Here is a 12671-nt window from a genome sequence, read left to right as displayed (position 1 = left end):
TACAACTTTTGTTCCATTTTGAGTTCAGTTGCAACTTTGTTGAACTTTTTCATACTATCCCTTTTTTTCTGTTACTATCCTTGTGTTCTTTTGTGTATTTTCCATTAACTTTCTCTTTCATGGTTCACTCTGGATATTTTCTTCCAAGTCTGATTATTTTTTTTTCAGTATATCCAGTTTTGTTGTTAAGCCTATTTATTTGGTTCTTAAATTGTTACTGCATTCTTTAAGTACAATATTTAGATTTAATTAATTAATTATTTTTATCCTCACCCAAGGACATTTTTTTCCATTTTTTTGTTCAGATAGAGTGGGAGGGAAAGAGAGGAGGGGAGAGAGAGAGAGAAACATCGATGTGAAAGGGACACATCGAGTGGCTGCCACCCACATGACCAACCAGGGCCGGGGACAAAGTGCAACCGAGGTACGTGCCCTTCGCGGGAACCGAACCCGGGTCTCTCTGGACCGCAGGCCGTTGCTCTAACCACTGAGCCAAACCGGCCAGGGCTAATTATTTCTTTATAATTTTTAGTCCTCTGCTAGAGTTTCAGTGTTGTCTTTTACTTCCTTAATTATGTTTGAGTTTACATTTTATGTTTTAGATTTAGATATGTTTTGGATTCTGATGACTATTTTCTGGATCTCCTATGGGTCTGTTTCTCTTGCATTTGGGCCATATTATCTTGAACCATCATGTGTCATTGATTGAGTGGTAGACTTTTACTGGAGAAGTTGTTGAAATAATTAGAGTCCTTGGGAGATGATATCTTCCACACAGGATATACCTTTGCTTCTGAAAGGGAGCAAAGAACTCTAGCAGACTCAGATCACTTTTATCTGGTTTCTGAGAGTGAGCTGAATAGAGCTGAGCTTTAGTCCTCAGGAAGGCAAGTCTAATTTTGGTTTACCTTAACTCCTAGGGCTTAGCCCTCTGTGGTCTCTTCCTAAAGTATGATGTTTACCAGGGCCACTGCCTGTCATAATTAGAATCTGAGCTGAGGTTTTATACCCTTACTCCCAATGGAACAGCTTTGCTTAGCTGCTGCTTGTAGTTTAATCAGCTGCCTCTTGAAATAGCAGATCCTCTAGGGAAAGCATCACCATTAATGGGATTAATCGGATTCTTTTAAATTTTGGCCTCATAGTTTTTTATTCCTTTTTTTTTAAAGCTCATCAATGCCTTTTAAGGGATGTCTTTGGATATGCTCTCCAGTTCTAATTGCTCTCAGCAAGATTTGGTTTGTACCACCTAATTTGGTATTACTGGGAGGCAGAAGTCCTAACTTGCATTTTTGAATATTAAATAAGTTTGTTTCTTTTCTTTGGTTCTATTTTAGTTTTTTACCCGTGATTCCTACTGATGTTTTTAAATTGAATTTATTTTGGTTAACAAAATTATACAGGTTTCAGGTGTACAATTCTACAACATGTCATCTATACCCTGTATTGTGTGTTCACCACCCCAAGTCAAGTCTCTGTCCATCATCGTTTATTTCCCCTATACCCTACTCAATCCTGCACCATCTGCTATCACTGAATACTGTTGTCCATGTTCATGAATTCTTTTTCTCTTTTTTTCTTCTTTGCTCAATCCCTCCAGCCTCCCATCTAGCTTGCCCTCCCCACAGCTGTCTGCTGCTCTCTATGAATCTTTTCTCTATTTTGCTTGTTAGTTCATTAGATTCCACATATGAGTGAAATTGCATGGTGCTTGTCTTTCTCTGATATGTCTGTAAATAATTCTAACAATTGAATGAATTTACCAAGAACTATACTTGGCAGTCACAATTTGTTCTCAATCTTATTATCTTAATTTTTTGGTTTTAAGATACTCTGATTTAGTTGTTGTTTTTTTTTAAATATGCTGTTTATTGATTTTTTTTTTTAGAGAGAGAGGAAGGGAGAGAGAGATAGAAACATTGGCATGAGAAAGAGATATTGATTGGCTGCCTCCTGCATGTTCCCCACTGGGATTGAGCCTGCAACCTGGGCATGTGCCTTGACCAGGAGTCAACCTGGGACCTCTCAGTCCATGGGACAATGCTCAGTCCACTGAACCACACTGGTTGAACTCTGATTTTGTTTTAGCATCTCTTATTTCTGAAGATTTTTTTAGCAGTTGGTAATCTGATTGCATAAGTAATTCAGTACTCAACAATTAAAGTTGATAACAGCTGTCTTATTTTTTAGGATATTTAACTGTTATACCATTAATTTCTTGCTACTGTTGAATATTGTGAAGCATTTATAAATAAAGTTTAATGTGTACCTGTCTATGGACCTGAGGTAAATTTATCTATGTGAATTTTCTCATTTCTAGGACACTTTTTTTTTGAACAGCCAACCTGAAAGATATAAAGGCAAGTTACCTGATGGTGATGATTCTGTACTTAGGATAAGCACCATTGCTTCAGCTATTGCAAATGCATCAGTGAGTACTGATCCTTCCCAACTTGCTGCCATGATCAAGGCACTTTCAAATAAAACCAGAGAGAAGACTTTTCAGGAAGATGATAAACAAAAGGACTCTTCCATTGTGTCTTATTTCTTATCAAATGATTTAGAAAAAAGTAACGGATCCAGTGCATTTGATATGGAGAAATACCTTAAAAAAACAGAAATTAGTAGATGTGAAAGTGGACTGGAAAACTTTTCAAGAGTTGACGTGTCTAATATTTGGGATTTATTTTGGCCAAAAGAACAGACTACACAAGACATCCATACAGTGGACTTAGGTGCTACTAGTTTAAGTATAAAGAAACCAGAAGAAAAGACAGCAGCTATTTTTTATGGTGAAAACAGAGAAAGCGAAAACCAGGAATCATTTAGAACAACAAACTCTTCAAATTCAATTCTTACAAATACAAGAGAGAGTGAGAGTGTAATAGTTGATGTGAAGACACATTCCATTGACAACAAATTACCAGGTATTGGTAACAGTGAAAAAGCTACCTCAGTATCCATTCCAACATCTAACAGTTATTCATTAGTAAAGAGCCCCAGAATAGCATCCCGTTGGCTTTCAGAAGAGTATGAAGAAATGCAAAATATGAAAAATAATAGAGAAAATCAGAGGCAAAATGAATATGTTAGTGAAACAAGTAGTAGTGAAAAGCATGTGACTTTTGGAAAACATTTCTTAATCTTACCTAAAAATGTTGGTAAGTATCAGAGTAATTGATCACATTCATAAAATTGTGTAGAGTGTTTTTTCCCTTGTTCTCATTAGAAACTACACCTTTCTGATAGATTTGGTAAACCTTTCTCCTGAGCATGGTGGAGATAGTTCAGAAGATGACCAGGATAGCTTCAGACCTTCCACTTCTCCAGTGAGTCATTCTTCTAGTGAAATTTCTGGAACAAGTTTATTGGGGTAGGTGCTTAACTTTTTTTTTTTTTTTAAATAATAAAAATGTACATGGTCAGTATAAGAAAAAACTATACAGAAGGAAATTAACTATAAGTTTATCACTCAAAGGTAACCATTGTAAGTATTTTGTGAATTTTATTCAACCCATTTTTTTGTGCAAATTTTTATACTCTTAATTTATAATTTCCTCTATTTAAAAGAAAATTGGTAATGTTACAGATTGCATAATTAATCTGTGGTGGTTTACATGCTTTGGAGGATACAGGTGGATGCTTACTATAGTATTCCATTTTTGTGATATTAAGATGAATGAATTCGCTTATAAATTTTTTTCTTTGTTTTGACTGATTTCCTAAGGATAGATATCTAGAAATGAAATTACCAGGTTGGGAGGCTCTCTGTATTAACAAATTATTTCTAGAAAGATCTTAAAGACTTACACACTGTAATCTTCAGTGTGTGGTGAGAGTGTCAATCTCACTCTTTTTTTTTTTAATCCTCACCTGAGGACATTTTTCCATTTTTTGTTTAGATAGAGTGGGAAGGAGGGAGGAAGGGAGAGAGAGAGAGAGAGAGAGAAACATCAATGTGAAAGGGACACATCAAGTGGCTGCCACTCACACAACTCATCCAGGGCTGGGGACAAACTGCAACTGAGGTACATGCCCTTAATGGGAACCGAACCTGGGTCTCTCTGGACCACAGGCCGTCGCTCCATCCGCTGAGCCAAATCGGCCAGGGCTCTCAGTCTTTTCTTACCAGCATTTTAAATAACATAATTTTGGATTTTTTTCATCTTACACTATTAATTTGGATTTTTGGTGGTAAAGATTGGTAAATACTTTTTCAAGAGTTAGAATAAGAATCTTATTTCACAGATTTTGGGACAAGTTTATCAGTATAGGTGAAAACCAACTTAACCTTCAAGTTATAAGAACTTTTTAAAATTTAATTTTTTGAAAAGGTTATAAGTTAACATTATTCAAAAATTGTGCACATATATAGGTATATGTAAGTCTGTGTATATAACTTTTGGACAGTGTAAATTTATTGCTTTATCAAATGTATTACATGCTTATTCATGGGTAGACGTACATGTGCATGTGTGCATATTTTTCTCCATTATGCTGTTTTGTATGCCTAGTTCCCCAGTCCCCTCTTCAGACAACTGCTGTTATTAGTTTCTTAGGTATTCTTTTAGAGTTTCTTTGTGCATTTAAAAGCAAATATATATATTGTTATTGTCTTCCCTTTTCATGCTTAATATAGGCCCCTTTATACACTCTTAATTTTTGCTATACAAGTTTACTTGTTACAGTCTTATCTGTATTCTAGTCACTTTGGACATGTGAAATTATATCAAGAGAATAAATTCCTGGAAATGAAATTGTTGAATCAAAGAGTCTGTACTTGCGTGTTCATATTTAAATTAGTAGAACCCCCTTATAGAGGTTGTATTAATTTAATTTTCCACTAACAGTTTAGTAGAGGGTCTGTTTTCCCATAGCCTCATCAACAGAATGTTGATCAGATTTTTTGATTGTTGAAAATCTGATAGGTGAAAAAAATAGTATTTCAATATAATTTTAGTTTATATTTTTTGTGTGTGATGAAGAGCATATTTTCTGTCAAATATCTATCATCTTTGTTACCTGTTTTTCTTATGGACTTATGTCCATTTCTAGGAGCTCTTGAGGTATTAGGGAAAACAAGTGCCCTTTATTTGTGATATGAGTTATAGTATTCAGTTTTTAGAAGTTTTTTTTTATTGTATTTTTGACATATAGACATTTTATTAAAATTAATTAGTGATTTTTTTTTTATTTTTTTATTTAGAGACCCTAAAGCTTGAGAGGGAGGGTGGGAGAGAGAGAGAGAGAGAGAGAGAGAGAGAGAGAGAGAGAGAGAGAAGGTATCCTGGAGGGGGTATGAATTTTTCCTTTTATGGTTTTATAAAAGGCTCTTTTATGTTTCTATATTGAAAGATGTTAATAAACAGAAAAATTTACCTACACAGTGAAATTATTTTAAATGTTTAATATTTTGAAACAAATTGAAATTATATTTTATTTCAAAGTTATCTATTATTTTTCCAAGTTGGCATTGAATTTTGCATATTTATTTGAAATGGTATGGATAAGCTAGAGCTAAAATATCCATGGAGAGCTTCTTTCTCCTTTCAGTAACTCCTAGATGCCTCATTTTGAAAGTCTTTCACATACACAGCCATCTCTTAACAGTTAATTTCATTTTTTAAAGGACATTAGAAGTCATCCAGCCCAACCAAATTTGAAGATCATCTGACTTTAACTGATGTCATCCAGTGATTTTTCTCCCTCTTTTTCTCACTAATATTTGCCTATAAAATTACTGGTTTAACGTTGTACTGTTGGAAATGATATATTTTTTTTTATCCTCATCCGAGGACATTTTTCCATTTTTTGTTCAGATAGAGTGGAAGGGAGAGAGAGTGAGAGAGAGAAACATTATTGATCGACGTGAAAGGAACACATTGAGTGGCTGCCTCCCACACAACCCAACCAGGGCTGGGGACAAACTGCAACCGAGGTATGTACCCTTAGCGGGAACCGAACCCAGGTCTCTCTAATTGCTGAGGCAAACTGGCCAGAGCTAATGTTGTACTGTTAATAAATATGCTTCTAATTTAGGCGCTTACTTTGCTAGTTTTTAAATGTTGTTCTTTGATTCCAAGCTGTATTGATTTCCCAGTGGCTGCCACAAAGTACCACAAACTGGGTGGTACAACAAATTTATTGTCTTATTATCTGTAGGCTAGGAGTTCAGGGTCCTATTCTCTTTGAAGCCTGTATGGGAGGATCCTTCTTGCCTCTTTGAGCCTCAGGTAGCCTTAGGCATTCATTGGCTGTAGGCATTTATTCATTGGCATCACTCTTACCTCTGCCTCCGTATTCACATGCCTGTCTTTTGAGGGTCCAAATTTCTCTCTTCTTGTAAGGACCTCTTTCACATTGGATTAAGGGTCCAGCCCACTCTATTATGGCCTTATCTTAACCAGTTACATCTGCAGTGACCCTATTTCCAAATAAGGTCACATTCTGAGGTGCTAGGAATTAAGGACTTAAACATATTTTTTAGAGAGCACAAAATTCAACCCATAATACCATTTATTATCAATGAGATAATTAGTGAACATATTTTCATATTCTTTCCCTTTTGTTAATACATATTTCTACTTTTTAAAATTTTTGTTTATCACTGTATTTAATTTACATTTTGATTTATCACTGTATTCTACATTTGTTTAGTTTTTGTTCTCCAGTTAAATATATTCATCAGGTGTTTTCTCTCTTGGTATGTATATCCTGTAGAAGTTTGTTCTGGGAAGGTCTGAGGGGGCAATATTCCCTATGCGCTTTTATATTTAGACGTTGATCTGTGGCTTTTGTTATTGAAGGATGGCATGGTTGTGTTTAAAATCTTTGGCTTATACTTTCTTCCCTTAAGTTTTTTGTGAAGCTTGCTTTACTGTCTGGAAAATAGGAGGGAAATCTGAGACTACCCTAATTCTCTTTGCCTCATAACTTACTTGCTCTTTTTGTGAGCTGATGCCAAAATGCTTTATATTTTAAGCCTAGTTATATTCTTAGGCTATATCTTTATGTTGACTCTGTGGTTTCTTTGCCCAGTCACACAGTATATGCTTCAAACATGCTTTTAGTCAAAGAAAATTTATTTGAATTACTTGTTAAAATGTTAGTCATGCTCTATCCCCTTCTTGCCCCCAGGGACTCTAGTAATAGATCTATTTATTTTCCTTGATTTCACATTTGTGTTTTCTTTAAGAAATTTTTATTTTAGAATAATTATAGATTCATAGAAGTTGCAAAGATAACATAGACAGATCCTGTGTCCCTTTATCCAGTTTCTCTCAGTGTATACATCTTACATAATTTGTAACAGTGTCTATCACAACCAGGAACTTGTCACGGGTATGATGTGTTGGTAGAATTCAGTGTCATTTCATCACAGGTGTGAATTTGTATAATCACCTTCACAATCAAAGATACAGAACTTTTCCATCACCACAATGATCTGCCTCTTTCTTGATTTATTTTATTTGCATTTCACATTTCTGATCTCTAGATTCCTTACAGTGTTTTCTGCAATGTTTCTTTCCCTCATATACTTTCCACTTTCATCTTATTTTCTTTGGTTTGGATATTTCGAAGTTGTATATGAAAGCATTTAGTAAAACTATAAGTACTTTATAAAGACTTTAATTATTAGGATGTTTTCTGACATATTGCTCTTCATTGCATGATCAGAGAAAAAATGCTGGGCTGGATGGTCTCACTCTTTAACCCACCTGTATTCCTAAGAAAATATGCTTATTCATTAAGTGTAGGAAACATACCTCAGGAAGATACTAAACTTTCTCATGAACTTGGCATATGGTGAGATATTTTGAATGAGAGCATCATGTTTACCTTTCTAAAGTCTCCTTTTTTATCCATTCATCTACTGATGGACACTTGGGCTGTTTCCAGATCTTAGCTATTGTAAATAGTGCAGCTATGAACATGGGGTACATATATTCTTCCTGATTGGTGTTTCAGGCTTCTTAGGGTATATTCCTGGAAACGGGAGTAGTAAGAAAGAAAGATCTCTTATCCTTTGAGACAACATGGAGGGACCTGGAAAGTATTATCCTAAGTGAAATAAGCCAAGCAGAAAAAGACAAATACCACATGATCTCACTTATATACGGAATATAATGAACATAACAGTCTGAAGAATATGGTAGACCCAGAAACATGGAAGTAGGGCACAGACTGACATCCCTGAGAAGAGGGGGTGGGGGGTGGGGTGGGAAGAGATAAACCACAGAACTTACATGCATGTATGAATGACCAACGGACATGGACAACTAAACTGGGGACGGGGCGGGGGTGGGGTGGGGAGGGGGGTGCCAAAGGGGTAAAAAGAGAAATATCTGTAACAAAAAAATAAATATAAAAAAATAAAAAATAAAAAAATAAAATAAAGTGTCCATGGAATTGGCAAGCTTACTTTATATGGTTAAGCTAGCCAGGCACCTGTAATCTCACCTCAGTCTGGTACAAAACAATAGGGATTTATGAGAAAAGGCTAATTTATTAGAGGATAAGGATACTCTGAACTAAAATTGCTAGGGAAGATGAGGTGAAGTGGTGGTGTGTTGCTGAGTTGCTTAACATACAATTTTTTTTTTTGCTGCCATAGTCACCAAGAGATCTCTTGGTCATTATCTGGCATATAGATTAATTTGTGAAGTCTTTCAGTGTCACAATTTAGCCTACTAGCAAGCTTACGGTCAGGTTTTGGCTCATTTCTAACCCAATTTTAGTATTTCACAGCATGCATTGATGTATTATATTTTTATTGATGTATAATTAGCATACAGTAAGATGTACAGATCTTACAGGTTTCATTCAATGAATTTTTGACACCTGTATACACCTATTTAAACATCACCCCATTGACAGTTCCTTGCCTTTTTCCACTCAGTTCTCCTTTCCTTATCCCCACCCAGCACCCACTTTCTGATTTGTATTGCCATAGTTTAGTTTTGTTTGTTCTTCCTTTTTATATAGATGGAATCATGTACAGTCATGTGTCTCTTAATAGGGTTATGTTCTGAGAAATGTGTCATTGGGTGATTTTGTTGTTGTGTGTACATCATAGAGAGCACTTATACAGACCTAGTTGGTGTAGACTACTACACACCTAAGCTATATGGTATAATAAAGCCTATTGCTCCTAGGCTACAAGCCTATACAGCATGTTATTGAACAAAGCAACACGAGATTAAGTCAAGCACAAGAGAAAATGATGCAATCAAGAGCTGCTGTAAACACAAGATGTATGAGGTTGCTATCTGCGTAGCATGGTATACTGTTATACAGCAAATCTTTTTTTAATAAGTAGGAAGAGTACACTCTAACAATAAAAAGTATAGTGTAGTAAATACATAAACCAGTAACATAATCATTATCAAATATTAGGTACTGTACATATTTATATGTGCTATACTTAATACTACTGGCAGCACAGTAGGTTTGTTTAGACCAGCATCACTACAAACTTGAGTAATGCATTGTGCTATGATATTATGATAGCCATGATGTCACTAGGTGATGGGAATTTTTCAGTTCCATTATAATCATATGGGACCACCATTGTATATGCAGTCTGTGGTTGACCGAAATGTTACATGGTTTCTAGTATATTTCTTTGTGTGTTCTTCTTCCACTTCACATGTTTCTTAGATTATCCTATTGTTGCATGTATCAGTAGCTCATTGTGTTTATTGCTGTGTAGCATTTCATTGCATGAATATGCCACATTTCTGTTTATCCTCCTGGTACCTAATTTCTGGCTCCATTTTTATATTCCTTTTATTGCCTCCCCACCTTTTTCCCTCATCAACTTTAAATAAATGCATCAATCTCTTTTAGTTGGTTTTCTTGGATTATGATTACCTCTGCATATACAGTGCTTTCTTCAACTGAGGAAAATTTTGTTTTCTATTATCTTTTATTATTTCCACTTAACCCCTCCACCTTTTGAGTGCACTGGTTGCCCATTAGTTGATAATTCCTTCCTCTGATCATCCATGACTGTTTTCTTTTTTCTAATTTTTTGATACATTCACTCTGTATTGTGGGATAGCTGTTCAAGTGTTTATCTGCTACATCACTGATTATTTTATTGAAATCCTGGTACTTCTATTTTTTTTATCCTGTTTTCACTCTTTAAAAAAAATATGTTCTTACTGATTTTTTTAGAGAGAGAGGAAGGGAGACAGAGAGAATCATCAATGTGAGAGAGATACATTGATCGACTGCCCCCTATATACCCCCACTGGGGATCAAGGCCGAAACCTGGGCATGTGCCCTTACTGGGAATTGAACTGTGATCTCTCAATCCACGGAACGGCCCTCAGTCCACTGAGCCATACTGATTGAGTGAAATCCTCGTACTTTTTATTGTGGTAAAGTGGGTTTGATGTTTCTATAATATTTTTTTCTGTTTTGTGGCAGCTCATATTCCATGAAAATTTTTTTATATTCATGGTGAAATGTTGGTCAGAATTTTCATCTGTTCACTGGCAGCATTTTTTTTTTAGTGAGTATACTTTATCTGATAAGTTTTGCTGCTCAATAACATTTCTACTAGCTGGTCTTCTAGCTTCTAACTGATTTCCACCAGGTTTGTAGAGTTGATTTAGAGCTTCTACTTCCAGAATGGCCATTGAATCTCTGTGTGGCCAGCACCTTGACAATTTTCAGATTCCTTTTGAAGTCTGACATCTTGACTGAAATTTCTCTCCTTTTATTTTCGTATGTTCTTACAGTTCACTTCTAATTACTAGAGATAATATAACCTAAATGCATTTGTTCCTTTCAACCAAAGGAGCCAGACTAATAATACAACATATCACCAGTAACCTAGAACTTATTTCATGCTGTTAACATGGTATCTGTGAATATGTGTGTATGGGCATATAAGAACCCATGTTATCCTTGTCTGTAAGGACACAAACAAACAAAACAACCCATGTCATGAAATAGTTTTAATAATAATGTTTTGTCTCCATTGGTTAGAAATTCACTGACTAGCATTTTGTCAATACTGTCTAAAATGCAAAATAAGCCCTGGCCGGTTTGGCTCAGCGGTTGGAGCGTTGGCTTGCGGACCAGAGAATCCTGGGTTTGGTTCCCGCTAAGAGCACGTACCTCAGTTGCAGTTTGTCCCCAGTCCCAGTTGGGGTTGTGTGGGTGGCAACCACTTGATGTGTCTCTCTCACATCGATGTTTCTCTCTCTCTCTTTGTCCCTCTCTCCCTCCCGCTGTATCTGAAGATAAGTGAAAAAATGTCCTCGGGTGAGGATTTAAAAGATAAATAAGTAAAATGCAAAATAAGATTTTCTCTCTGTGTCCACTCCTAGCTGAGTAGTCTGAGTTTTGTACAAAAAAATGATGGGGTAAATTTCAGTCAAATGAAGGGCTGAATTGAAACTAAGTGGCAGAGTGTTCAATAGGTACTGCATCTGTTTCCAAAGATGGCTGCTGGGAAGTATTTCTTAGAGTCACTTTGCCACTTCTCCTCAAGATTTCATAGCCTGTTTCCCCTCTCTTTGAATTGGATTGGGCTGGCCTTGTAATAGGTACTAATAAATTATGGCATGTGTATTAAATAGATGTGGAATCTTCTATTTATTGCTTTCTAATCTATTTTCTTTGTTTTACTTAATATATTATAAACATCTTTCTGAATCAAAGAATAGCATTCAACAGTATGATTCAAGTGTCTTATTGTATGTTTCCCATAATTTCTATTTATTAATTTCTCTTTTAGCAAGTCTTTATAATTAGCATTAATTTTTTTCTTAGGATAAATTTGTAGGTGTAGAATGGCTGAGTCAAGGAGATTTTGATATGCATTGCTGAATTACTCAGCCAAAAGTTGTATCACTTTATATTCCTGTTAGACGTGTATGACTTTTACTATTTCTTTGCACTTATCGACATGATTCTTTTTTTAATCTTTGCTCTTTGAAGGCAGAAAGTTTTTAATGCTCTGTTTATTGCTTTATGTCAGGAATTCAAAAAAAATTTTATTGAATGAATGGCTAACATTGTTATATGTCTTTATATGGAATTTATTAATGAAAATGCCATAACTTTTACAGTAGCTTACCAGATGCTTCAATTCAATAGGAATATAATATATCATTTTAGAAAATTAAGGGTAAAAGAAATGAATCTTTGGTTGAGTTTAAGATCGGTGGGCATAATTAGATTTACAGTTGTAATACAAATAAATAATGCAATAATCAATAAACTCATACAATAATAAACTGTGTTTTATGCACTTACAACTTTAAACCTACTTTTGCCAACCCCTGTATATTGCAACAAACCCCTGTATATTGCAACAAACAGGACTGTGGATTAGTAAGATTGTAAGCAAAGCAGGATTGGCTTTTGCTAGTTTAGATAATGTTAAATAACAGAATGGACAACTCCAGTCATGAGGTGTTCTCTCTTTTAGGTGTGCTTCAGAATCTTTTGTCTCAGCAGCTCATCACCAGGAGCCTCCTTGTGAGAGTGAGTTGTCTCAGTTGATGTGTCCACAGGCTAGTGTGAGCAGGCTGACTTACGTGTCCGAACAAGAGAACACCTCTCCTCCCACCATGGCCTCAGATCATGGCGTTGAGGACCGAAAGGTAGGCAGCACTTCTATTATTTTTTTAGTAAGACTTCTGACTCTAAAG

The 12671-nt window shown here is 35.5% G+C and overlaps 1 protein-coding gene across 10 annotated transcripts in view; it reads left to right on the top strand.

Annotated features, from left to right (window-relative positions):
* Positions 1-12671, top strand: part of CEP192 (centrosomal protein 192) — a 145797-nt gene that overhangs the window by 61345 nt on the left and 71781 nt on the right. For 8 of the 10 annotated variants that reach the window (XM_036244946.1, XM_036244951.1, XM_036244944.1 and 5 more), the window contains 3 exons: positions 2321-3161; positions 3250-3373; positions 12449-12623. In XM_036244946.1, coding sequence (XP_036100839.1) covers positions 2321-3161; positions 3250-3373; positions 12449-12623 — 1140 coding nt within the window. The remainder of the gene's footprint in view (positions 1-2320; positions 3162-3249; positions 3374-12448; positions 12624-12671) is intronic. The other 2 variants (XM_036244950.1, XM_036244953.1) reach the window with 2 other exon arrangements.

Source organism: Molossus molossus, unplaced genomic scaffold (genome assembly GCF_014108415.1).
Source record: "Molossus molossus isolate mMolMol1 unplaced genomic scaffold, mMolMol1.p scaffold_m16_p_6, whole genome shotgun sequence".
Classification (NCBI taxonomy): domain Eukaryota; kingdom Metazoa; phylum Chordata; class Mammalia; order Chiroptera; family Molossidae; genus Molossus; species Molossus molossus.
The sequence above is the reverse complement of the archived record's forward strand: the minus strand, read 5'-3'. Positions and strand labels throughout refer to the sequence as shown.